Below are 27945 nucleotides of genomic sequence, written 5' to 3'. Positions count from 1 at the left end.
CACTGACTTAAAATACATCATTCTTGATCTTTCTGTGTAGTCATTTAAGTATATGTACCTGAATACACACATATTTGCTTTTGCTTTTTTTACTCAAAATGAGATAATTCTACCAATGCTTTTAGGCAGTTTGCCTTTTTCTTGCAAAATTCTGAGCATGGCACAAAATCCAGAAGTATAAGGAAAAGGTTGACAGAGTTACTAATAAAAATGAAAAATATCTGTATGGTGAAAGTCACAATTTTTAATAAGTTTAAATGATTGAGATTGATCAGGTGAAAATAGTTCATAAATCATAAAAAGATATTCCAGCTCACTGATAGTTCAAAGAAACTAAAACAATAGTGACTTCTGTTTCTTCTAGAAGATATGCATTATTTTATATGCCACTAAATGGCAAGGCTATGGGGGCCTTACACTCTTGACAGGAGTGTAATGCGTGTCACCTTTTGGGAGAACATCTGTCAGTTTTAAAATACTCTTTCCCAGGGCACCTGGGTGGCTCACTCAATTAAAGATTTTTTTTTATGAGACAGAGAGAGAGAGAGAGAGAGAGAGAGAGGCAGAGACACAGGAGGAGGGAGAAGCAGGCTCCATGCCGGGAGCCCAACACGGGACTCGATCCCAGGACTCCAGGATCACGCCCTGGGCCAAAGGCAGGTGCCAAACCGCTGAGCCACCCAGGGATACCCTGGCTCGGTCAATTAAGCATCTAACTTTGGTTCAGGTCGTGATCCTGGGGTCCCAGGATTGGTTCTCCTGCTTGGCAGGGAGCCTGCTTCTCCTTCTCCTCCTGCACCCTCCCCCCACCCCCCACCCCAGGTTGTGCTCTCTCTCTCTCTTTCAAGTAGATAAAGAAAATCTTTAAAAAAACAAAACTCTTTCCCTTTGATCCAGTTAGGAATATTATGATACAGAAATATTTTCAGGGGCACCTGGGTGGCTCAGTCAGTTGGGCGTTTGCCTTCAGATCAGGTCATGATCTCAGGGTCCTGGGATCAAGTCCCACCTAGGGCTCCATGCTCAGTGGGGAGTCTGCTTCTCCCTCTGCCTCTGCCTGCTGCTCCCCCTGCCTGTGCTCTTGCTCTCTGTGTCAAATAAATAAATAAAATATTGTTTAAAAAAGAAATATTTTTATAAGTGGTCAAAAAATGTTAAATTCCAGCATTATTTGCAATAACAAACAAAAAAGGAAAGAAAGAGCAACAACCTAAGTGACATCCATATCATGTACCATCACTCACCCTCTAGAGTGAGGTGGGCCTCCTTGGTCAGATGGAGAATGAGGACTGTTTTTCACTGTCTGCAGGGTCTCCTGAGGGATGCTCTGTGTGTGTGTGTGTGTATGTATGTGCGTGCATGCACCTGTGTGTGCGTAGGGGGGAGTGATGCTAGAATAACCCACACTGTCCCCTCCTCTGGTCCCAAATCCTACCTGTCTTTTTCATTTCTGTTCTCAGGAGTGGGCAAGGAGTTGAGCCAACCTGCCCTAAGTCCCTTCTTCCTTCGGCACAGGGGTCACACAGCTAAGCTCAGCTGCAGATACATACAGAGCTGCTCAGCCCCCAGCAGAGTGGATGCTGTGTGACTTTTCCAAAAGGCCCCTCCTGCTCTGGGTCTTCTCCACTTGGCATTCCCCCAACCAGAATTTTAGAGATTGTCTGGTTCCCACTTATACCACGAAGGCATGGAGAGAGCCCATCAGGGCTGGTGCCCCGCCTCAGCCCCCACCCCCACCCCAAATTGATTTTGGAAGGAATTTGATATTTCAAAAATGGAAACTCAAAACTCTGTTCCTGAAACTTTTTTCATGGTGGTGTGTTGGGGGAAGAGGTCCCATAGTGTTGTTGGGACTTAGCACCTTTACATGTCTTGACATTGCTCTGGGTTGCTCAGTTTATTTTTTTATTTTTTAAAAGATTTTATTTATTTATTTATTTATTTATTTATTCATTCATTCATTCATTCATTCATTCATTCATTCATTCAAAACACAGAGAGAAAGGCAGGGACATACACAGAGGGAGAAGCAGGTTCTCTGCAGGGACCCCAATGTGGGACTTGATCCTAGGATCCCCAGGATCATGACCTGAGCCCAAGGCAGATACTCAACCACTGAGCCACCCAGGTGCCCCTCCACAGCCAGTTTAAAGAATGGTATTCACTCCACTGCATAACCCTTGGTACCATTACTTAAGACTAAAATCCTGGGAGAAAAAAAAATAGTAAAAAAAATAAATAAAATAAAATAAAATAAAATAAAATAAATAAAATAAATAAAATATCAAATCAAATCCTGGGCGAACTCTCCCTATTCCACAATTTGCCTTGCAACTTAGCTTCCTTTCCTTCTTGTCTCACGCCAGAGTCCAGGCCCAGCCAGGCCAGGTAGTCAGGCCTCCCCTGAAGGGACCTGGGTGCCCACTTCCCTTTAGCTCAACAGAATGTGCAGAAGCCACCAGATCTCCATGCACAGGCTCTGGTACGAAGCTCCAGTCCCCATGGCCCCCCCATGGCCCCCCCAGGTGAAAAGCACCCTAAAGACCTTCCTTCCCTCCTTCCCTCCCTGGCCTTTAATCTGGTATCAGAGAAGCTCTCTTCTGCCCCCACCTGGCTATTGGCTGCCACTGCAGCCCCAGGGCTCTCGGGGGCAATGGGGGGGCTTCCCACTCTCTCCCCTTCCTTTTACTCCCTCCCTCAGGCAGCTCCTCACTGTACCTCTGACTCAGCCCTCAGCCCTTGAATTCCAGAAAGATCCCTCTTGCACACTCCTCTTTGTTGCTCAACCGGCTCCCTTTGCCCTGCACTCCTCCTGCTGGATATTTCTAGACCTGTACTGTCCGATACAGTGACCACTAGCCATGTGTGGCTACTGAGCCCTGGAAATATATCTAGTCTGAAATGAGATGTGCTATGAGACTTCGTATGGAAGAAAATGGGTATATTTCATTAATAAGTTTTATATCGATTACATGAGTGGAAAGATAATATTTTGAATATGTTAAGTAAAACGCATTACCAAAAATAATTTCACCTGTTTCTCTTTACTTTTTTAATTGGCTACTAGAGAATTTAAAGTCATAGACATGGTTCTCAGTATATTTGTATTGGACAACACTGGTCTCGACCTCCCCTGCTCTGAGGCCTCGGGGCTCCACTGAATTCTTTCACTGTGATCTCCATATACATCGGCCTTTTCACCATAGTTCCCCAAAACTCTAAAGCAGGCCCCAGCCCTCTCCACTAACCCCAGAAACTGGTCTCTCTACCCATCCCTTTGGCTCAGGGGCCCTTGTGAGAGGAGCTGTGAACACAGGCTAGGCAGGGTCACACTGAGGGAATCAGCCACTGATGCTCTTCAAAGAATAGGGCAAGAGCAAGGGCCCCTAGGATAGGGTCTGTGAGGTTCTGAGCAGGGCCACCCGAGAGTCTACTACTTAGTTTCCACATCTGTAAAATGGGCAGAATTACTGCCCACCTCATGGAAGTTTAAGAATTAAACGCAGTAAGAGGAAAGAGCACAGTGTTGAAAAAGTGGGAGTTCTTTCTCTGACATATTAGGATCTGAAATCCATCCTTCTGAAACTGGTCCATTTTATGCTTTGTAGTTGTATGGATTTCTTCTTCCTTTTTCCGTAAAGGTTTTTTTTTAAGATTTTATTTTTTTATTTTTTCATGAGAGACACACACAGAGAAAGACATAGGCAGAGGAAGAAGCAGGCTCCCTGCGGGGAGCACAAAGTGGGACTTCATCCCAGGACTCCGGGATCACGACCTGAGCCAAAGGCAGACGCTCAACCACTGAGCCACCCAGGTGCCCCAGTAAAATTGCTTTTGATGGAGGGCTCATACCCTCTATCCCTCTCCACATGGGACACCTTTGGGTAGAGCAGCAATAGCCCAATGTCCCAATACTGGGACAGAAGGCATTCCTGACTGTATGCCTGTAAGCAGGACCGGGGGTGTCACAGCCTGAGGAGTAGCTGGCAGTGAGGAGGTGTGTGTGGACTGACCCAGCGCCCCAGGGAGGCCAGCCTGGGCAGAACTCAGCCCCTTACAAGCTGAAGTGACCAGCTGGAACATCTGAGGCTATGGCCATGACTGGCCCACTCAGATGGTGCTCAGGAATGTGACAACTGCAGGATGCATTCCCTGCTCAAGTTGGCAAACCTCCAAAGCAGAGGAAGGGGGAGGGTCTTGCCTGACAGAGGAGGAAAGCCCAAGATTCCAGGTATGGCAGAGTCCCATGTGGGGACTGGGCAGCCCCGAGGAGGCCAGTGATGTCCCAAAGCCCAGCCCAGAACATCCAGAGAGGACACCAGCCCTGAGGCTGGTCTCTTCCCACAAGGAGCAGAGCCTCCCACCCAGGATCTGGGATGGGGTGTGCAGGAGGTGGGTGTTGGTGCTGATACTCATATTTAGGAGTGTCTACTCCCCATTGAGAAGAAACAAAGAAAGTTGAAAAGAACAGGAAGGAGGACAGACATCACACTGTTTCAGAGCCTTAGAGGGTCTCCCAGGCCTGGCTCCTCGTCATCAGTCCCTGGCACCTCCACGGGCTTCTTTGGCTCTCTGCTTTTATTAGCCTGAACGTGTAGCTTTAACTTAACTCCTCTCCTTTCTTTCCCCCTTTTTAGATAAAATTAAAGAACTATAGTTGATTTGTTACAAACTTTAGGGAGGAAAAAGTCTATTTTATTTTTCTGCCTATAATAATAGTGACACATAGTATTGTGGACATTTAGAATTACACCAAAGAGCAGAAAGAAGAGAAAATCACCCTGGTCCCATGATCCAGGGACAGACAACTGGTTGACATTTTGGTGTGTTTCTTTCTGGTCTTCTCATGCATAGTTTTGGAGGGGGTTTTCTCCCCCTTCCCTATCATTGTGTTTATGCTCTACATGTAATTTTGTGAATAGACCCCCACGTTATCACAAAGCCTTGGTGATCATCATTTTGGATGACAGTGTGACAATGCTTAGCTGTTCCCTTGTTAAATGTTTGGGTTGGTTCTAATTTTTCCCCTTGATAAATAAGATGGTGTTGGAAAATGTCCCATTTATCTCTGGGGAAGAAAACAGGGAAGCAAAGGGTTTGAGGCCACAGTGAGGATAAAAATTCAGGAAGGGGGGGGTACGCCTGGGTGGCTCAGTCCATGAAGCGTCTGCCTTTGGCTCAAGTCATGATCCCAGGGTCCTGGGATGGAGCCCCATGTTGGCTCCCCGCTCATCCAAGAGCCTGCTTTTCCCTCCCCCTCTACTACTCCACTTGCTTGTGCTCTCTTGTTCTCTCTGTCAAATAAAATAAATAAAATCTTGGGATCCCTAGGAGGCACAGCAGTTTAGCGCCTGCCTTTGGCCCAGGGCGCGACCCTGGAGACCCGGGATCGAATCCCACGTTGGGCTCCCAGTGCATGGAGCCTGCTTCTCCCTCTGCCTGTGTCTCTGCCCCTCTCTCTCTCTGTCTGTCTCTCTCTCTCTCTCTCTCTCTGTGTGTGACTATCATAAATAAAATAAATAAATAAATAAATAAATAAATAAATAAATAAATAAATAAATAAATAAAATCTTAAAAAAAAATTCAGGAAGGAAGAGTTCCAGGGGCTCACCTAGGTTGCTGTGTCCTCTGCTGGGAGGGTCTTCTACAGCATGGCTCCCAGAGACAGACCCAGGGCCAGAGGATGGCTGTCCTAGGCAGCAGATTTCCTAAGAGCTCTCTGACCACAGGAGAGGGATGATGGGCTGCCTTGAAGTGGTGAGCTCCCTGTCACAGTAAGTGTTCAAGACAGGAATCCTATAGAGGAAAGACATTCCTATATTATGAGGTCAAATTAGGTCACGTCTGGGCTCCATCCCAACCCTTGTTTTGTGAGCTTTGTCTGGAACCATCACAAACCCTTTGGCCGCTGGTGGACCAGCCTCCAGATGACTGTCGACAGAGGCAGCCCAGGAGGGAAGGAAGGACTTTGGCCTTGGAGCCCAAAGACTCTAATTCCTTCTCTGTCTTCACTTCGGGCAGGTCACACTCACCCCTGTGGGGTAACACTGCTTGCTCTGCTCACTTACAGAAGGTGCTGGAGGGAAACACGAGGTTCCCAGCGCACAGCCCGTGACCCTTTACGCAGAGGTTATTCTGACCGTGGTCAGGGCGACACGAGGCCCCCCTGCCCTGGGCCGCCCTCCTGCGGTGTCCCTGTCCGGGCTCCGGAGGGGAGGGTAAGGAGGCCTGTTCCCACCCTGCAGATCGATGCCGCCTCCCTGATTGCCGCCTCCGTCATGGCTGCCCCTTGCGCCCTGGCCCTCTCCAAGCTGGTCTACCCCGAGGTAGAGGAGTCCAAGTTCAGGAGCCCCGAAGGGGTGGAACTGACCTGCGGGTGAGCACCGCGGGCTGCGGCCTGTGGGGGGGGAGGAGGGGGATGGGGGTGGGAGGAGGGCAGTAGAAGGGGGGAGGGGGAAGGGGGAAACAGAAGGGCGGGGGGAGGGCAGGGGAAGGGGGAGGGAAAGTAGGGAGGGGAGAGGAAGTGGAGGGGGGAGGTTGGGGGAGAGCAGGAGGAGAGTCTGGGGGAGCAGAGGGGGAGGGAGGGAGGGAGAGAGGTGGGGAAGGGGAAGGCGGTGGTGGGCGTGGAGGGAGCAGGAGACGGTGAAGCAGGAGCAGAGCCCCGGGCAGGCGGCACCGGCACCGCAGCTTCTCTCTATCCAGCCCCAGACTCTCTCCTGGTTCACTGCCCCACTTGTGGCTTCAGTCACAAAACACTCGGACTCCTGTCCTGCATCTTAATTTCCAGTCTGGGACCAGGGGGGACACCCTGGTTGGGGATGCAGCCTGTTGCGTGGGCCCTGGGAAGGGTCCTGAGAAGGCTCCAGGCCACCTGTTCCCTGAGCCTTGAGCTCCCACCACCAGGGTGTCAGGCCCCCGCTGACCCAGCACGGTCCTGGATCTCATGCACTGCTAACACCTCTTCTTCGCAGCCTTAACCACTGTGCGGCATTTACAGCATTAGAAATGTTGAAAAGGCACCACTTTTGACAAATGTGCTTGGGGATGTGATGAGTAGCCCCAACCTCACAAATTCCTGGAGGTCTACAGCAGCACTGCCCTGTAGAGCTCTAATGTGAGCCACATCCATAATTGTACATTTTCTAGTAGTTGTGTTTTTAAAGATTTTATTTATTTTTTATTTGAGAAAGTGAACGAGAGGAGTGGTGGGGGAGGGGCAGAGGGAGAAGTAGGCACCATGCTGAGCAAGGACCCCCCCCCCCATGTGAGCTCCACCTGGGATCCCTGGATCACAATTAGAGCCAAAGGCAGACTCTTCACCGACTGAGCCACCCAGGTGGCCCCTGCTAGTTGTTCTTTTAAAAAGTCAAAAGAAACAGGTCGATTTTAATAAAATATTTTTAATCCAGTGTGTCCAAACTATCATTTCAACATGTAATCAATATAAAACATTATTAACGAGCTATTTCATGTTCTTTTTTTTTTTTTTTTTTTTTTTGGTACTCGATCTCTGAAATCTGGTCAGTGTTTATACTTATAATACTTCAACACCATCCAATCCAGCCACCTTTCAAGTGCTCCGAAGCCACATGTGGCTGGTGGCTCCTATGTGTGGACACAGCTGCGCGCCAGCAGTCCAGGTCTCATCCTAGTGCTGGGACCAGCCCCCTTCTCCCCCTGGGTCTCAGAAAGAAAACAAGGACCCTCTGCTCCAAAACACTTTGTTCAAGGGTCCTCTCTGAGCCTATGGGATGAGGAGCCCCACTGTTTGTGGAGACAGGCCAATCATGGTACTTCTTGGCCCCCCAAACAGAGATTCTCAGAACCTCCTAGAAGCAGCCAGCAGTGGAGCTGCTGTCTCTGTGAAGCTGGTGGCCAACATTGGAGCCAACCTGATTGCCTTCCTGGCGTTGCTGGCCTTCATCAATGCGGCCCTCTCTTGGCTGGGAGCCATGGTGGGTGTCCAGGAGCTCAGTTTCCAGGTATAGCGGGGCTGCCCTGTAGCCCTTGAGGGGTGTGTGGGGTGGGGTGGGTGGACACCCCACAGAGCCCCGGGCGGCCCTGGTCCCAGCAGCTGCCCTTGCCTTGTGCCTCAGCTCATCTGCTCCTACGCCCTGCGGCCTGTGGCCTTCTTAATGGGTGTGGCCTGGGAGGACTGCCCGGTGGTGGCTGAGCTGCTGGGAATCAAACTGTTCCTGAACGAGTTCGTGGCCTACCAGGGGCTCTCCCAGTACAAGCAGCGCCGCCTCTCTGGAGCTGAGGAGTGGGTCGGCCCCAAGAAGCAGTGGATCTCTGTGAGTGTCCCAGTCCCTTCCCCTGGGGCTTGATGCAGCTGCTCCTGAGCCCCCTGGCAGCTGCTGTCCGGGCTCCCAGATAGGCAGGGGACACACCGAGGTGGTGCCCAGCCCCCCAGTCCTACTGCCCTGGGCGACAAGACAGACCGAAGCCTTGTTAGGAGGCTTCCTGCCCGAAGCCCTGTTAGAAGGCTGAGCAGCAAGGAAAGGGCCTCGTTTGTTGGGGAGACCTGCAATCTCACTTTGGATGGGCCACCATGCTGTGTGGCTTTGGGACGGCCATGGCGCCTTGCCTCTCCTAACTGGAAACCAGTGTGATCCGTGCCACAGCTGCGCTTAGAGCGACACGTGTGAGCATCCAGTGAGCAGAGGGAGCGAGATGGGGAGGCCCCACCACATTCACTGCCAGTATACTGCATTCAGCTCAGGAGGTGGCTTTTTCTGTGAAAATCTATTTCTAACAATTAGGGGCACCTGGGTGGCTCCATCAGTTAAGGGTCTGACTCTTGGTTTCTGCTTGGTTCATGATCTCAGGGTCGTGAGATCAAGTCCTGTGTTGGGCTTCTGGCTCAGCGGGGAGTCTGGTTGGGATTCTTTGTCTCCCTAGGCTCCTCCCCACCCTGCGAGCATGTATGCTCTGTCTCTCTCACTCTTAAAAAAACAAAACAAAACTCTAAAAGCTCTGTAAAATGAATGTTTCTAAACACATCAAAGCTCTACATAGCATCACTGAGAATAAAACCATTACCTGTCCCCTTACCATCCAAAAATAGCAGCTAGGGGTGTTTTATGCATTTTCTCCCATTCTTTCTTTAAGACGGAGTTTCCAGTAGTCATCACGGAGATCCACCCTGTATCAGAGCCAGCTTTCTCCGTACCTAGTGACAGAAACATTGTTTTTGATGTACAAGTTCTGACATATTTAACCAATCCCTTGCTGTTGGGCTCATCGGGTTAATTGCATCGTTTGGCTATTTTACACGCTGCTAAATGAATAGCTCTGCGCACAGAACTTCTCCCTCCTCTCGGATCATTTCCTTGGGAGCTTTCCCAGATGTGGGATGACCGAATCACATGGCATGCATCCTGGTGTGGTTGCATGCATCCCACTAACTTTTCCCAAAGGGTAGCAGGGACTGCAATCACCCCCGGCTGTGCTGTGAGCGCTGATTTCACCACACACTAAACAGCACTGAGCAGCCTCCTTTTAAAAAGTTGTGCTACTTTCACAGGCAAATAATAGCTCGTTGTTTATTTTTTAAAAGATTTTATTCATTTATTCACAAGATACACAGAGAGAGAGGCAGAGACATAGGCAGAGGGAGGAGAAGCAGGCTCCATGCAGGGAGCCCGACACAGGACTCAATCCTGGGACTCTGGGATAATGCCCTGAGCTGAAGGCAGATGCTCAACCACTGAGCCACCCAGGCGTCCCTAGCTCATTGTTTAATTTGCCTTTCTGGGGTTACTAGGTATTTGAAAGGGGAAATATTTTTTTTCTTCTCTTTTAAATTATGCTTTAAATTGTAAGGGAATGTAGCCTTCAGTTTTTAAAAAAAGTTTGTGTGATATCAAAAGCACAGATTTCCCCCTTATTCCTTGCCCTCACCCCCAGGCTCAGTTGCTCCTCTAGAGATAATGGGTGGAATGCTCCTCTAGGATCCTTTTTAAGAACTTGATTCCTGTAGCAAGTATTGCTTGAGATCTCTAGGGTGCCAGGCACTCGGCTAGGCACCCTGCTAGGCACCAGAAATTGAAAGGCGAAGCAGACAGACATGGTCCCTGGGGTCATGAAATTTAGGCCTGCTGAAAAGCACAAGAAAGTGAAGGAAGAAAAAGTAACCACAATTTGAATTAAGTTCTACAAAGGAAACAAGAGGAAGAAACAGAGGAGTCTTCCTTGGTCAGGCTAGTCAGAAAAGGCCCCCTGAGGTATAACAGGCCAAGACCTGGAGGAAGGAGAAGGGACCAGGTGCAGCTGGGACGAGCATTCCAGACAAAGAAAAGACAGGTGCAAAGGCCCTGAGGTTGAAAAGCACTTCTTTGGAGACCTGAAAGAAGCACAGTTAGAGCAGGTGGTAATTGTGGAAGAGACTGGCACAGGCCGAAGAGCCATAGAAAGTTCTCAAAGATTTGACATTTGACGTTTTAAGATTACATGAGCTGCCGTATAGAGGGTGATTGTAGGTGAGCGAGCAGGATGCAGAAACCTTAATATTTTTCCATCCATTTGTATAAACCCTTTATGTTATAAAGACGTTAACCTTTTTCTATTATATTTTATGCATATATATTTCCTAGTCTTTTTTCCCCTTCACTTTGTATTTGGGGATTTTTCTTTTAACCAAATCATTTCCTTTGTGATTTCTTCTATTATTTCTAAACTTAGAAAGTTATCTCCATTCCAGAAATCTGGTAAGTGTTAAATTCCTGGAACAATATGGTAAAATATTGAAAAGCATGAGTTTTGTGGTCAGATGGAACTGAATTCCAATTCTGACACAGCCACCTTCTTGCTGTGTGAACTTCCTCAATTACTTAACCTCTCTGACCCTCTGTTTGCTTCTCTCCAAAATAAGAGTAATAATGCTACCATATCAGTATAATTACTATTTTCCTATATTTTCTATTATTTGATGTTTAAAATATCAGTATTTATCTGCTTCAAAGCTCTAGGATTGATTTTTTTTTACGGTGTGAGGTATGACCTAAGCCACTTTTTTAATTCCAAATTGTTCCATTTGGCTCTTAACACCACTTTCTGGGAAATTAAACAACTGTTTAATTGTGAAGGGAAGGGGATTTACTTTGCTTAAGTACCTAGTCTCTGCCTGGTTCTCCACCTGGAGTGTGTGACCTTGGGCAGATACTGTTATTCCCACATTGCAGATGGAGAAACTAACACTGAAAGAGGCTATTGACTTGCTCAATCTGGTCATAGGTGGGAACACGCCTGGAGCCCAGCTGGCTGGGCTCCCAGTTCTTCACTGTCCTCAGGAGGCTATGCCTGAGAGCCCTGAAGGGAACAGGCTCAGATCTGCCGTGTTGGGAAGGGCCATTCACCAAGTGCCCCCGGGGCACAGAGCGTAGTAGGGCCAATGCCAGAGGGCAGGGCAAGCATGAATCAAACCGGGAAAGGCTGGTGCTGGGGACGCCTGTGTAGCTCAGTCGTTGAGCATCTGCCTTGGCTCAGAGGGTGATCCCCGGATCCTGGGATCGAGTCCCACATCGGGCTCCCTGCAGGAAGCCTGCTTCTCCCTCTGCCTCTGTCTCTGCCTCTGTCTCTGTGTCTCTCATGAATAAATAAGTAAAATCTAAAAAAAAAAAGGGGGGGGGCTGAAGGCAATGGGAGGGAAGCTGTTGCTCAGGGGTGCAGGCTAAGCTGACTTAGCTCAGGTGTAGGAGGCCTGGGGCGGGGGGGGAGGAGTGAGTGGGGGGTCAAAATAAGTGTGTCCAAAGACATACTAGTAGTGAGTCAAAGTAGGGCCAGGGAGCCAGGGTGATGTGGGGGTGCCCCGCCCATGCAAGGGGGCCCATGACCCCCTTTGTCACTCATCTTCTGTATCTTCAGGTCAGAGCAGAAATCCTCACAACGTTCGCCCTCTGTGGATTTGCCAACTTCAGTTCCATTGGGATCATGCTGGGAGGCCTGAGTGAGTCCTGGGGGCCTCCCCAGCATCCTGGGCAGTTGGGGGCGTGGCTCTGGAACAACTTCTGGGATCCACTCCCCAGTATGTCCAGGGCAAGGCCTCAGCAAGATGGCTCAGGAGGTCCCTCCCAGACAAAGGACTTCTCTGCTGCTGGGGGTGGCCCAGAGTCAGCATCGTGGCCTTTGCAGGCCAACCTTGGCTTAGGGGTCTGGGGAGGGACGGAAGGTGAGGCACTGGCCTGTCCCCTGAGGCCTTGGACTGCTGGCTCCTATACCCACAGTGAACTGGTGGCCCTATAAGGCCTAGGGAGGAGGGCCTCGCACAGTTTCAAGCTCTCATGTCCACCCCTCCCAGTCCCCCTGCCTGGTGCTGTAACCATCCCATTTCACAGAGAAAGAAACAGAGTCTTGGAGAAGTGGAGTTATGGCCCCAGTCACTTGCTAGTTGGCGGCTGAGCCTGTGTTGAATCCAGGTCTGCCCGACAGCAAACTCACCTTCTTTTCCTACATCTGCCTCCACTGGTGGCAGGTGTGGGGCACTCCCTGGGGGCCCAGGTCAGGCCAAGGTGGACTCCCAAACTCAGTAAGCAGTCAGGAGGACACCATCTGTCCCTCTCGCTGCCCAGAAGAGGAAGGGGATAGTTAGCAGATGCACCCAGGGGTGCAGAGTTTGGGCAGAAGGACCGATGGCTTCCTGGCCTTCAGCACCCTGTCCTCTTGCAGCCTCCATGGCCCCCCGACGGAAGAGCGACTTCTCCCAAATAGTGCTCCGGGCACTCTGCACGGGGACCTGTGTGTCCCTGGTGAATGCCTGCGTGGCAGGTGAGTCCTGATTTTCTAGCTCCATCCAGGGCTGGAAACCAGGGCTCTGACCCCTCTGGAAGTTCCCGGGGGTGGGGAGTCAGGGGGACGGACCTTGCCACCGCTGGCTTCTGTGCACAGGGATCCTCTATGTGCCCCGGTGGATTGCAGCTGATTGCAGGACCCTCCTGAACGCGACCCTCAGTAACAGCAGCTTTGAGGTGTATCAGTGCTGCCGCCAGGCCTTCCAGAGGTGAAGCCCGGGCCGGGGGGCTCTGGGGCCCTGAGAGTGACGGGGTGCGGAAGGTCTAAGTGCCCCATGGCTGCCTCTGGCTCCGAGGCAAGGGCTAGATGTGTCGCGGCTGTGGCTGACACGGGGCTGGACGACCAGACATGGGGAGGAGGGCGGATCGGAGTCCCAGAGCAAGGTTCCTAGGGCTGCACAGCCCTCAGTGGCCAGCAGAGCCGGGCCGGGAGCCCAGACCACCTTCGCTTCCTTTCAGCACCAGCCCAGAGGTCAGCCGAGGGGCTCTGGACATCTGCTGTCGATTTTACAACCACACGATCTGTGCGTAGCGGGGACAGCCCGTCTTTGGCCTTCTGGGGGCCGTCCCCACCTTTCTCTCTACAGGCCTGTCCTGGGGGAAGCCACGGGACTTAGACTCCCCTCGGTCATACAGTTGGAAAGGAGTGATGGGGTGAGCGGGCAGGTGAGAAGTGAGGGATGCCCCCCAATCCTTGCCCCCTTCCTGCTCCTTCTGGAAATATGAATTCTCGGAGCCACCTCAGCCTCCTCTTCTCTCCCCTCCACATCCCCACAGCACCCTGGTCTTCTCTGTCTCCCCACTGTGCATCTCTCCTATGCACCCTTCCCTCCAGTTATGGGGTCCCTCCCCCTGGGCTTTGCAGCTGCCTCCCCCTTCTTCTGCTGGCACTTGAATCTTGCCCTGGCTTGCCCTGGTCAGATGGGTTCTCCTGGGAACCCTCTTTGGAGGTTCCCCTGCTGCCTTTGCCCACCGCACTTCCCAAACTGGTATCCCATGGAACACTGTCTCCACAAGGTGTTTGGAAGATTCCATGACTCACCAGGCTTGGAAAACAAGGGCTAAATAAACTTAGAAGGGCTTTGCTTTTGTGGTTGTTTTTGTTTTACTATGGGCTCCTCAAATCTTGATTCAGAGATTATAGGAGACATTTTCCAAATTTATCCCACCATAAGAACCTTTTTGATGGGAGCTTCTCTTAGTTGAGGACCCCGTGGAACACAATTTGGGAGATACTGATTAATGTTCCAACTCCATAATTTTAACTCTCATGACTCTCTACATAGCACTGCGTGCCAGGCACTGTTCTGGGTACTTTGTACATTCTAATCAACCTTGACAACAACCTTATGAAGTCAGGTACTATTATTATCCCTGGCTGAGGAATCAGAGGCCCAGAGAAGTTAAGTAACTTGCCCAAAGTAATACAACTAGGAAGAGGAAGAGGCAAGATTTGAACCCAGGTCATGCAGCTTCATAAGCTTTGTTTAACTCTTGGCTAGGCTGCCTGCATTCAAGGAACTCGGTTGGGTGACTTGCCCTGACCTCCTCCCCCTGCTGTTTCTCCCTGGCGCATACCTGCTCTTCTGCTGGGCCAGGCTTCTGATTTTTACCTGCCTCTGAGCCTTCGTTCCTGGTGTCCCTGTCATCCGGCATGCCCTGTCCCTCTCTCTCTTTTGCCTGTGCTGCTCCTCCCTCATTCTCACTTCCCCAGGGGCTTTGGCTGAGTGACTTGCGATGCACCTGTCCCTGTGGCCACCGAGCCGCTGCTCCCTCACTCACCTGTGTCACCTCAGGCTTCCCAGCTGCAGTCAGCCTTGGGCTGAGACTGGTCAGCACTCTGCTCTGTCATAGAGTTTGGTTTCCCTGGGCACTGGCCTTGCTCCTTGGGACCCCCACAGGCTCTCCTCGGGTCCTGAGTTCTTTCCTTTCGTTCTGTAGACTGGAGTCTTGGCTTGACCCCCCACACCCCACAGCTAGGCTCTTGCCCTGCTCTCTGCAGCACTTACCCTGTGCCATCTCCCCCAAACTGTCACAGGCCACCCTCTGATGTGGGCTGCACCACTGTCTCCATGTGGCAGACCCCAGCCCCTTTCCTGCCTGTCCATTGGGTCCTGTTGCTACCTGAGCACCCACACACACACACCTGGACTGAGACCCTCCTTCCATGAACTTCCTGCACGCTCATCCCAGAAGATCGTAAGCTCCTAGGCCACGGGGTTCCCAGTGATTCTGTCTCCACCTGTGAGAGTCAGCACAGGGCTGGACCCATGAAAGGTGATGAATACATGCTGGTGAAAATGAACTGCAAGCTCTCTTAGAGCTGCCAGTGCCATTGTGTGTGCTGCACCCTGAGGACCCACACACATGCTCTCTGCTCTGATCGGAGTGCAGGCACAGATTAAGTTCTCTTTGGTCATTGACCTTCCCTCCACCCCTCTGCGCCTTCCTCCTCATTGGGCACCTGCAGAAGTTGGGAGCCCTTTGAGGGTGGGATTGCAGACATATACTGCTCAGAGAAGTCACCGATGCTGGGGCCAGATGCCTGTGCTCAACTGGATCCTAAGTCAGGACTGGCACAGACACCTGTACTTGCCCCTTCCATGGCCATGACAGACATTGCTAATCAATCACAGTTCCCCGCACTAGATCTGGAAAAGCGTTCAGAATCCCCATCAGTGTGGTGCTGGGTGAGCTCACCACCAAGTGATCCAGGGTGCCTTTTCAGGAGAGAATTATTTGCTGTCCCTGTGCTAAGAAATAGACACTAAGAACCCAAACTACCATTGATTTTATGTCCCTGGCCTGGGAAGGGCTGGGGTTTTTGTAAAAGACTCTGGAAATTAAGGGTGTTGAAATAGGGAAGGATCCTTTCCAAGAATGAGGCCTGTTATCTGTGATCTGTCCACTCCAGGATTATGCACTGCTTATTTATTCAGTTAAGGAATATAAATGGAGCACCTGCAGTATTAGTCAGCTCGGGCTGCATAACGATATACCACAGACTGGGTGGCTTAAGCAATGGAAATTGATTTTGTCATAGTTTCGGAGGCCAGAAACTCAAGATCAGAGTGCCAGCATGATCCATTTCTAGTGATGTCTCTCTTCCTAGCTTGTAAATGGCCACAGTCAGTGTGTCCTCATGTGACAGAGAGAGAGAGAGACAGAGAGCTCTCTGGTGTTCCTTCTTATAAGGGCACTAATCCCATCATGGGAATGCCACCCTCATGACCTCATGTAACTCTACTTACATCCCAGAGGCCCCATGTGCAAATACGTTTGAGGTGATGGCTTCAACATAAATTTGGGGTGGGGGGGGATACAGTTCATTCTATAACACCTACTATGTGCCAAATTCTGAGCTAGACAAGGGAATATCAGTGAACTCAAATCTGATGAGCTAAAGAACTGGAATCTACCTTCAAGAAGAGGTTAGCTGGGAAGGGAGGCCCCACCAGAGACAGAAGGTGGCTCCCAGTAACATGACATTGAGAGGAGGGAAGGGGAAAAGATCTTCAGCAGAGCTTCTTGGGCATCCATAGGTGGCCTGGCCAATGGCATTTTTCTTGGCTTTTAGTATATTAGAAAGTGAAAATATGCCAGAATAGGATTACACAGATTGTGTTTTATATTGTCATATTTTAATAGAATATACTATAATATTGGGTTCTTCACAAGATTAATGACAGGATTTATTTTCAAGTAAAGCCCATATTGAATAAGAAGCCATTTTTATTAATATCAAAAATTGCACTGTGATTGCATGTTTTTATGCATTAGGTTTCTTGAAATATGTAGAATCTGTGCTCTTCTGTATTAAGTGTAAGAACAATCAACATGTAAGATATACTTATTATTTTAAACTAAGTCCTGGTGGGGGGCTCTCCTCATGAACTTGTTTCACTAACATGACTATATGAATGACCTAATTTGGAGATGTCACCAGAAGTCTACACTGGGGAAAAAAAAGAAAAGAAGTTTGTATTGGAAACCCTCCTGTCCTCCTGCTGCCCCCTGCATGTGCCTGACCACCAGCAAAAGGAATTGAATGGGCTTCAGTCATGGAAAGGTCTGAGGCCCAGAGCATGGTGAGAGCAGACCTCTCCCAGATGGAACAAGTGGGGCTGAGCAGACAGGGAAATGCTATCCCTGGGGAGCCACAGAGGGGCTGTCCGGCCTGGGGGTTGGGGGGGCAGGAAGGAACAGTATGCTCCACAGGGAGAGGTCACACCATGAGGTCAGTGGCATAAGATCTGGACAGTGGGCCAGTGGTGGGCCCTGGCCTCTGCCTCACATCTGGGGAGCAAGCAGATGTGAGTGAGAAGGGAGCAGCCCGGAGCACCAGAGCCCACACTCTGCTGGAGATCATCTCACCCAATCCATCCTGGACTAATCTTGTGGTAAAAGACACTAAAAGTTACCTACTAGGAAAATCATCATCAAATTAAAGGCGCATGACATCCACACCCTGGTTCTTTATTGTTAGCTTCAGCAAACATACAATTACTCTGTCAAGTTGCTATGAAGCTTCTATGCCACTTTCAGCATCTGTTACATGATTACAGACTGAGGAACACATGTGAGCCACACTCTGAATAACATTGTCCTCTAGTATTTTCTGTTAATGAAAGCTTGCCATTATCTACTCAGATGATCTGTCCTGCATGTCAACTCCTCCTGGGGAAAAAGCAGCAGGACTCTGGTTGGAATCCAGGACACCTGTCTTTCATACAAGAGAAAAATTGCATGGACAGTAGAAGAATTTCAAATAATTTATACAAATACTCCCTTCAAGAGATGGAGCAGGGCTTCTTACCCCTTAAGTGTGGGCTATGCTTAGTGACTTGCTTCCAAAGAGTATGGAAATGAGGGGAGTAAGAAAGTAACTTTGCTCTAGAGAAACCTGATAAATGCTTCCTTAGCCAGGTGATCATGGTTAACATCATCAGTGACAAATCCAGGTGATAACATATGCCCTTGACATGTTGGGAACATTTCATGTCTGTGGTCTTTCTCCCCAAGGCCCAGAACCCCTCTCTAACCATAAGAAAGACATCAGACAAACTCAAATTGAGAAACAGTCTACAGAACACCTGATCAGTAATCCTCAAAGCTGTCAGGGTCATGAGAAGCAAGGAAAGTCCGAGAAACTGCCACAGTCCCAAGAAGCCTAAGGAGACATGATGACTCAGTGTAATGTGGAATTGTAGTGGATAAATCATGTCCCCCCACCAAAAGATATGTCCAAGTCCCAACTTCCAGAACCTGTGAATGTGACCCCAGGGGAAATAGGGTCTTACAGGTATAATGAAAAGATCTCAAGAGGAGATCATCCTGAATTTAGGATGGGCCCTAAATCCAATGACTGGTGTCTTCATAAGAGAAAGGAGAGGGAAATTTGAAATACACCAAGAAGTCCTTGTGAAGATGCAGGTGGAGATTGGGGTCATCATACTAAGACACAACCCCCACCATGATGACCAGCTAAGGATGACCTTGAGCCACCAGAAACTAGAAGAAGCAGTGAGGATTCTTCCTTGGAGCCTTCAGAGTACTCACACCCTACAGATTTAGGACTTCTGGCCTCCAGAACCGTGAGAATACATTGCTGTTGTTTTAAGCTACCAGGTTTGCAGTGATTTGTTGTGGCAGCACCAAGAAACAAATACAGGTGTCTTGGATGGAATCCTAGAGCAGAAAAATGACATTAGAGAAAAACTAATGAAATCCAAATCGAGTACAGAGTTTAGATAAAAACACATCAATCTCAGCTCATGAGTTGTGACCATGTACTGTAGTAATGAAAGAGGGAAACTGAGGAGTGGTTACATGGGGGTTCTGTACTGTTTGTGCAGCCTCTATCCACCTAAAATCATTCTAAACATTTATAGGTTTCTTTTAAGGACAGCATTGACACAAGTGCAAGGTGATTTGTAATTCAGCCTGCGGGCGGCTCTAATCTGGATGATACATATCCCAGCAGGCAGCCCACCCAAGTCACCGAGGTGACCATGGGCATTTCTTCCTTTTCCACCCCTTCTCCCCGAGGCCCTGCTGTCACCTCTGCCACCCCCCTCACTGTGGTTGCGGCTCATGGCTCTGGCTGAAGATGAATTAGTCCCACCCTCTTTACAGTCTGCATAAAGAACATCATCTTCTTGGAATTACTTTTGACTCAGAATCTGTGAATGCTGAGTTTGGACAGAAACCTAAAGATCACTTTGAGGCTGTCTGCCTTCCCAACTTTTCTGAGAATTTTTACACCCTGTGCATGAATGGTCTCTGTCACTATGATTTTATGTTCAAATCATGAGACTCCACTCTTGTGACCACCTCTGATTGAACCAGGACTGGACACCGGACTCAGGGGGAAGCCAAACCCATAGTCTTGCCAATGACCCTTCAGATTCCAAGGAAAGAATTTGAACTAAAAAAAAAAAAAAGAAAGAAATCTAGAAACAGAACTAGGAGCTGAGTCACCACAGTGGGGCTGGCTCCGAGCTGATCTCATTCCTGTACCTCTTGGAGCCTAGTTGCTCAGCTCTGCCTCACAGTTGATGAGAGCTGAATTCTTTACAAAAGTGCCCTCTAACCTGAGCTAATGTGAGAGGGTTCCTTTTACTTTGTCATCAAAAAGGATACTGCCCAGGAGGACAGCCACTTTGCTTAGCTCCTCATTCTGCTTGGAGTCAAGTGGTTATTATTGCTTGGATACCATCAAAACCAGACTCTCACTACCTGTCCAAGCAACCCATTTGGACAGCTCCACTTCTTACAAGGCCCTTTTTGATTTTGCATCAAAAAGTATTTCCCTTTGATCCCAGTTTTGCCATTCTGGGCCATTCAGAACAAGTCCCATCTCATGGATACCTCTTTATTGTTGGTTAGTTGGTTGTTTATGTGTTTAATTTTAGATTTATTTACCAAAGGAATACTTGCTTACAGGCCTTAAAAAGTCAAATCTTATAAAAACCTTATAGACGTGTTCTAATCCCTTTTCCATATGTCAGGTCTTCAACTGTTTGAAGATGGCAAGCATCCAGTCTTCCCTTTTCTGAGCTGGGACCTTTAGTCCTTTTATTTGTTTCTCACCTTGCACACAAATTTGCCCCAGACCTGATTCTTAGCTGTTCTACCTTCATATGCAGACAGTGTTGAGTCAAGAGCAAGTTTCATATTGAAGCCAGAACACCGGGTGATAAATGTGATCTCATGGGTGTAACCAAGATGATGTGATGGGATTAGAGATTGGATGTAGCCTAGCGAGCATATTTAAAAGAGGCGGACCTATGAGGAGAGTGTTAAGAATCTACATGCCTGCTTCAGAAACACTCCAAGCTGAGGGCTTTTGTGTGTTGAGGGTGAAATGTCAGGAGGGAGAGAAGAGGAGAAAGTCCTGTCCCAGAGCACAGATGGGACCAGAGATAGGCTAGGAATGGGGTGGGTGGGATCTGATCTCTTGGGACATCTGTTAGGACTCCTACTTGCCTACCATCAAGGGTACAACAAGTTTATAACTTGCCTGGGGGGTGATTTCCATCCCCAGAGGTAAAGGGAATTGTTGCTTTTTTTAAAGGTTTTTATTTATTTTAAAATTTTATTTATTCACGAGAGACACACAAAGAGAGGCAGAGGGAGAATTAGGCTCACTGCAGGGAGCCCGATGCAGGACTTGATCCCAGGACCCCAGGATCACACCCTGAGCCAAAGGCAGATACTCAACCACTGAGCCACCCAGGAGTCCCCAGATTTTTATTTTTAAGTGATCTCTGCACCCAATATGAGGCTTGAACTTATAACCCAGATCAAGAGTTGTGGGCTCTGCTGACTGAGCCAGCACCAGCCAGGTGCCCCAGAAATTGCTGCTTTGGACCAAGTTCTGACAAAGATGTGTAATGGTGAAGTGGGAGGAACCATGGCAGCAGAGACTTTGTGATGTAAAGTGAAGTGGGGGCTGGCACGGCCAGGCACTCAGTCCACACTTGGAGATAAAGGCGTTCTGGAAGAAGATTCTGAGAGGAAAGTCGGCTCTTGAATGGAACTCTGGTTCTGCCGTAGGAGATGTCCCAATGAGAAAGGGAGACAGATAACAAAAGAAACAAACACAAACATGAATGAGTAGCAGGAACCCGGTTTATAAGCTCAGAATATTAAAATAAGAGGCACCAAGATCTGACCAAAGGACACATGACCCAGCATATGCAATATAGCTGGTGGTCCTCCCATAGTTCTTCTCCCCACGTTTTCCTTTAGAAATCACTAAAGGTCTAGCTGGGCAAATGGACAGCTAGCATAAAGACTACATTTCTCAGCTTTGCTTGCAACTAGGTGTGGCCACAGGACTAGGATCTAGTCAACTGCATGTGAGTCAAGTAGGCAGCCTCTGGATCGTGTGTTAGAAAAAGGGTCAGAAGACTTTCTGAAAGGGCCAGAGAGTAAATATTTTAGGTTTTGTGGTCCATAGTATCTCTCTTGCAACTACTCAACTCTGTCCTTGTAGTTTGAAAGTAGCCATTAGGCAATGAGCAAATGAGAGTGGCTATGCTTGGATCAAACTGGGCTTACAAAGAGTTGGTCAACCCAAAGTCTATAGTTGGCTGACCCCTGCCTTAGATGAAGGGGCTCATCTTCCACGTCCCCAGTGTGTTTCAGTTTTGCTCCACAGCATTTGGAATACAGATGGGAAGATGAGCCCACTTAGATGGAGACGAATTCCAATCCTTAAAGATGGGGCAGCCACAGGTTAGAAAGCATATGGGTCTCTAGTGTCCTTGTAGAGCGGGGCTGCCATGACAGTGCAGACCCCCTGTGGTCCAAGAATGATGTTTCTCTTGTTTACATCATCACCTGGTGTCTTCATTACACACACCCTACCAATGGACAAGAAGAACAAAGCAGGCGGGAAGAAAGAGCAAGTTTGCCTCTTCCCCATGGGGTTCCTGATGAACAAATGGGAAACAAGATATTATTAGCCAGGTGCTAATAATCCCCAGCATTCCTGATTCTTTGGCAATTTGGAGCTGGTGCATTCCACTGGAGCCCTAAATAGGACTGCTCCCTCCGACAAAGTCCAAATCTGGAATGTACCACCCACCTGCCACCAAGACTTAGAAGAAGGAGAGTCCTAATACACGTGAGAGGGAACTGGAGAGAGAGCCACGTGGCCAAGCTGCAAAATTTTCCAAATTAGCTTTGTCAACCTTATAAATAAAACCACCAGTTATTTTACCAGCAGAAGATGGGTTTATTTGAGAGGCGCAGAGAATTGCAATCCGGGACCAGCAAGAACAAAGGAGAGGTAGTAGGTTCTTTTATAGAGGAAAGGCTGCTGAAACACCAAAGTCCATCAGCGTAGACTGGGATGTGGATGTATGGAGGCTTGTCATTGACTGAGCTGTGGCTGGGGGATGAGGAGAGCCTTTCTTCCTCCTGCTGGGGCAGCAACAAAGTAGTAACTGGGTGCAAGGTGAGCCAGGTACCTCTCTTGCTGTTGGATTTGCATGAGAGCTCCCCGTGCCCACCCCCTGACTCCCTTGTTCTCCTGAGGTCTCCCTCTGTTAATTTTCACAGCTTCAGGGCAAGAAAGCACCAGCCAGAGAAAGAAGGAGGGAAGGAGCAAGATAGGGTCGCATCAACACATCTCAGGCCCACAGAAACAGGAAAGAGGAAAGAGGCTGATGAGCCGCATGGAACCTGTCCGAGTTTCACAGCCTGGCCCACCGGTAAATGTGGCTCCAGCTGAAATGCAGCCTCTGCCCAGATGGATCTTGATCCCCTCCTCTTGGAGAACAGCATGATGGAGCTAGAAGGACATTCTTCCCATCTCCAGCCAGCTCCCCAACACCGTTCACACGCCACACATTACAAATTATATTCACAGCATAAAAAAGAAAAAGGCAGAGGTCATCCCATAAAGACTGTGGAACAGATCCCACCTCCTTCTGCAGGCTTATGTTGCTCTCTGCCTTCTTTTGGGACAGACGCTTTCCATATCTTTTCAAGGTGGCACAGGTGTCTCACCTGGAAGTGAGACAGGGAACAGGCACAGGTCACAGCTGCTCCCCGGACTGCATACAGAATGTCAAAAACTCTGCTGGGTGTCAGGAAACACGTGGTGGGGAGGGCCCTACTGCCTGCCCTGAGCCCCGGAAGCGAGCTGAGTGAGCCAGGGGCTCTAACAGGAGGCTGCTCCTGCCTTTGGGCTCCAGCTGACCAAGGACACAGTTTTCCCCAAGGAAACCCTTTCTGTTTTTCTTTCCATTAAAAAGAGAAAAGTCACTTAGGGATGGGATGGGAAACTCACTTTATAAACTAAAGATTGCTTTTATCTTCTGAAGCTTAGCTTCTGAATAAGATTCTTTTCTACTTTTAGAGACATTGGTTGTTTATATTCTAACCAAACTTTTTTTTCCCCCAAAGTCAACGCCTCTATTAGAGGAGAAATGAACTGTATCAAAGCTCAGGGCTTTCAAGGGATCTTTTCTGGGCAGTGCCCTGAGGGTACGCCTGTCTAATCTCCTCAAATCTTCTTTGAGCCTGGGATGGGGCACCGGAGGGAGGGGACAGTGCTGTTCTGGACAGCAGCCCTGAGTGCAGGGTGGCCAAGCTGCAAGTTGGGCCCAGGGTCATCCTGTTAGGACAGAGCCCAGAGGTGAGAAAGCCTGAAAAGGGCAAGAGTTTCCTTGCTCACTGAATTATGTTCAGCTACTGGAGCTGTAAAGAGTGTTCAGGAAGCTCAAGGTGGTGGGCAGCTCTTGCCTTTTTTTTTTTTAATGTATCAAAATTACTTTGCAATTTTCCCCCAGTTTTATTGAGATATAATTGACATATAATATTGTATAAGTTTAAGGTATACAATATAGTGACTTGAGACACACACACACACACACATATATTTAAGATTTTATTTATTCATGAAAGACAGAGAGAGAGGCAGAGACAGAGGTAGACGGAGAAGCAGACTCCCCGCAGGGAGCCCAATGTAGGACTTGATCCCAGGACGCAGGATCACACCCTGAGCCAAAGGCAGATGCTCAACCCCTGAGTCACCCAGGCGTCCCAAGATATATATATTTATATATCAAAGTTGACCCTTGCACAACATGGATTTGAACTATAGGAGCCTACTTATACACAGATTTTTTTTTCAACAGATGACAGTACCATCCTGTAAGCTCTCTACGCTCTTATCCATTGTAAGGTGTGTCAGAGTCATGACATTGTTTCCTTGTATCAGTGAAGTATGGAGGTTTATGAACAATTTATCTTTCTAATAAAAAAATATGAATCAGAGTTGTATATGACTCAGAATTCTTGTGGTTGCAAGTGACAGAAAACCAATAGAAGGAATGGGCTCTGTCACCAGAAAGGTGCAGGCAGACAGGTGTGGGCACTGGGCCCTGGGACTTCCTGCCACCAGCACTCTCGGTTTACCTCTCATCCCTGCTTCTCATTGAGTTTGTGTCTTGCTGCATGGTGACCTCTTTCTGCTGGATTGGTTTCTCCCTATGGCTGGGATGGTGGCTGTCAGAAAGTCATGGATTCACATGGCAGCTTGCTTCCCTAACAGCTAGTTGACAATAAAGGGGCACATCTCCAAGGGTATGATTGATATTCTGGGGTCAGTGCCCTTCTCCAGACCAATCATGAAGATGGAAGGTGGGATGTGATTACTCCAGTCTGACTCTTTTATCAACTCCTTGAGCAATCACTGTGACTGGGAGGCAGAAGATGGCATTTTCCATTTAGACGCATTGGTTGGCAGCAGGGGGACGAGCCATTCCCCCCAAAGAATGTGGGTGTTGTCCCCTGAAAGGCAGCTATTCTTTCCATCTATCTGTAAAAATGTGCTGTTGTAATATACCTAAGTAAGTCTGAGGTAAGAGAAATAAGGGAAATTTATCTTCAGAAATAACTTTGGAAAAAGAGACTACCATTTTCTGAATGCCTACTGTGGCACAAATTCTTCACATATGCTGTCCTGTGTAATCCTCAAGGAAAAACAAAAACAAAAACCCATACCCAAGCCCTATAAGGTAAGTATTATTATTCTCATTTTGCCAGCAAAGAAACTGAGATGTGGAGAGGTGAGGTGTCTGTTCCAGGACACACAGCTCAGTGGCTGAACGAGGGTTTGAGCCTGGTTCTGTTTGATTTTAATTTTAGACTCTTTTTTTTTTTTTTGAGAGAGAGAGAGAGAGAGAGAGAGAGAGAGTATGTGTGTGCGCACTTGCAGACAGGGCAGGGCGGGGCAGAGGGAGAGAGAGAGAGAGAGAGAATCCTAAGCAGAGTCCCCACTGAGTGTGGAGCCCAGCAGGGGGCTCAATCTCACAACCCTGAGATTGTGACCTGAGCTGAAATTGAGAGTCAGAGGCTCAACCAACTGAGCTATCCAGGAGCCCCTTAATCTTAGACTCTTAACCATCATGATACATTGGTTTCCTCATTCATCTACTTAGTGAACAGTTATATGTATAAAGTACTTTAAGTAAATCTTTCTGATTCTAATAGTATTGAGTGTCTGCAGGAGTCTTACAAGACGGCTCCACGTTCTGTCACGCTGCTCCCATCCAGAGGCCAGCGTGTGTCCTCCTTCTTTCTCAGGTAGGCTCATGACCACTCAGACCAATAGAGTCTGGTGAAATGGTGCTATGGGCCTTCTGAGTCCAGGTGTCCCAGTCAACTGGGGCTGCTATCACCAAACACCACAGACTGGCTTAAATGACAAATGTTTATTTATCACAGTTCCAGAGCTGCTAAGTCCAAGGCAAGGACTTTGGTGTCTTTGCAGATGGCTGACTGCCTTCTGGCTGTGTCCTCCCACGACAGGGAGAGAAAAAGCTCTGGTCTCTTTGTCTTCTTATAAGGGCACCAATATCATCATGAGGGCCCCACTCTCATGACCTCATCTAACCCTAATCACCTCCCAAAGGTGCCTGGGTGGCTCCGCCTTGAGCATCTGATTTCAGCTCAGGTCTTGATCTCAATGTTATGAGATCCAGCCCTGTGTCTGGCTCTGTACTCAGCAGAGTCTGCTTGGGACTCTCTCTTTCTGCCTCTCCCCCGACTCATTCTCTCTCTCTCTCTCAAATTGAATAGATAAAATCTTTAAGCCTAATTACTTCTCAAAGTCTCCACAACTAAATACCACCGCACTGGGGATTAATATCTCAATACATGAACTTCGGGAGGACACAGCCATCCAAGTCTGTGGTACTAGGTCATAAAAGGCCAGGCAGTTTGGCCTTGTTCACTGGGATACTTGCTCTTGACACTCTGATCTACCACCATAGGTCCCACTATTCTGAGGAAGCATGAGCCATGTGGAGAGGCACATTCTTGTCATCCCAACCAAAATGCTAGATAGGCATGGAAAAGCCTCCAGCTGGTTCTAGCCCCTAGCCACGTGAGCCTTCCCCACTGAGGCTTCCGACGTTGTGGGACAGAGACAAGCCAGCCCTACAGTACCCCATCCAAATCCCTGGCACACTGACTCCTAGACCATAACAGATGGTGGCATCAACAAACCTAGTTGATGCAACTAGGTCTGGGATGGCTTATGACACAGCAGGGAACAACTGGAAGAGCTCCAGGGTAGGAATCAAAGGTACCTAGTCATGGAGCAGTTGAAGTAAGAGGAAGATAAAATTGAGGACTGTCCTACATTCACCAAGTAGCAAATAGTGATGCTTCCCAACAGGGAAGTGGTGGCCAAAGTCCAGACACTTCAGACTGCAATCTGCCTTCCTCCACCAGGTGGGGTGGATGCCTTGGCTGCTCCTTCTCAGCCTTTCCCAGGGGCAGTGAGTAACCTAGGCAGCTGGCTCAGCTCAAAGGGGAAGGGCCCCAGCACAGCCTGGATCCTGGGATCCAAGGCTGCAGAAAGCGGATCCCCAGGAGGGACTGGGTGTTGCTGCTGCTGGGGGCCTCCTTCTTTCAAGGAGAACAGGGGCTCAAAGGGAAGGTAGGACCTGAAAACAAAATAATCCTGGTCCTATCAACTGTGCCATCACAGGAAGGTGTCCTCCCCAGAATGGGACTCCTCTCTTTAGCACTGCTCATTTTCCCATTGCATCAGATGTCAGAAAGGGTCATTGCCCCCAACAGGGCTGGAATGGCTGGGCGAGGGGTGGGGGGAAGTTTCCCTGATTCACTGCCTCCCACCTTCACTTACTTCCTTTTTCCTTCCATTCAAATCAGCTTTCTACATGCACATGATTTAATTTTTTTTAATTTATAAATTTGTTTTTTATTGGTGTTCAATTTGCCAACATATAGAATAACACCCAGTGCTCATCCCAACAAGTGCCCCCCTCAGTGCCCATCACCCAGTCACCCTCACCCCCCGTCCACCTCCCCTTCCATGATTTAATTTTTTGAAAGTTAAAAAAATATATATTTTATTTATTAATCAGCTGAGAGACACACACAGAGAGATAGAGAGCATGAGCAGGGGAGAAGGGGGGAGGGAGAAGCAGGCTCCCCCCTGAGCATGGAGCCCAACATGGGACTCATTCCCAGGACCCTGAGATCATGACCTGAGCTGAAGGCAGATGTTTAACCATTGAGCCACCCAGGCACCCCATTCCCCAAATGTTTAAAGAATATTATTCTTTTCTAAAAAAAAATCCTAGGGCAGCCCAGGTGGCTCAGTGGATTAGCTCCGCCTTCAGTCCAGGGTGTGATCCTGGAGTCCTGGAATCGAGTCCCATGTCAGGCTCCCTGCAAGGAGTCTGCTTCTCCCTCTGCCTGTGTCTCTGCCTCTCTCTCTCTCCTCTCTGTGTGTCTCTCATGAATAAATAAAAATAAAATCTTAAAAAGAAATCCTAAACCTAGAAACCTAGTTTCTGTGGGTTCAAACGCTCAGACCCCATGTCTGATTCACATTTTTCCTGGAGATGTTCCTCCTAGAGCCCCCCTCCCCGCTCCTCCCCTCCCCTCCCCCTCCAATCTGCTGCACGGCTGCTCCCAGAGCTTTCCTGCACTGTTTGCCTGCCTGGATCCCCTACTTTTGGATTCCCTATCTTTCTTTTTCTTGGTTTACTCCCTTTGGAGGAGATAAAATTTTCCCAAAGCATTGCATATCTGAAAATGTCTCTATTCTATCATTACTCTGGGTTGCTAGTTTGTCAGGGAATAGAATTTACTTTTGGAAATC

General features: G+C 48.7%; 1 protein-coding gene across 3 annotated transcripts in view; it reads left to right on the top strand.

The window, feature by feature from the left end:
* The window catches only part of SLC28A1 (solute carrier family 28 member 1), a 62480-nt gene extending 38407 nt beyond the window's left edge, over positions 1-24073 (top strand). For 2 of the 3 annotated variants that reach the window (XM_055326543.1, XM_055326540.1), the window contains 7 exons: positions 6246-6376; positions 7814-7982; positions 8097-8294; positions 11866-11947; positions 12667-12765; positions 12886-12997; positions 13248-24073. In XM_055326543.1, the coding sequence (XP_055182518.1) occupies positions 6246-6376; positions 7814-7982; positions 8097-8294; positions 11866-11947; positions 12667-12765; positions 12886-12997; positions 13248-13320 (864 nt within the window). In that variant the 3' untranslated portion in view covers positions 13321-24073. The remainder of the gene's footprint in view (positions 1-6245; positions 6377-7813; positions 7983-8096; positions 8295-11865; positions 11948-12666; positions 12766-12885; positions 12998-13247) is intronic. The other variant, XM_055326542.1, reaches the window with a different exon arrangement.
* Positions 24074-27945: the final 3872 nt, after the last annotated feature.

The sequence above is a fragment of the Nyctereutes procyonoides genome, unplaced genomic scaffold (genome assembly GCF_905146905.1).
Source record: "Nyctereutes procyonoides isolate TBG_1078 unplaced genomic scaffold, NYPRO_anot_genome, whole genome shotgun sequence".
NCBI lineage: Eukaryota > Metazoa > Chordata > Mammalia > Carnivora > Canidae > Nyctereutes > Nyctereutes procyonoides.
This window is presented reverse-complemented; position numbering and strand designations above follow the sequence as displayed.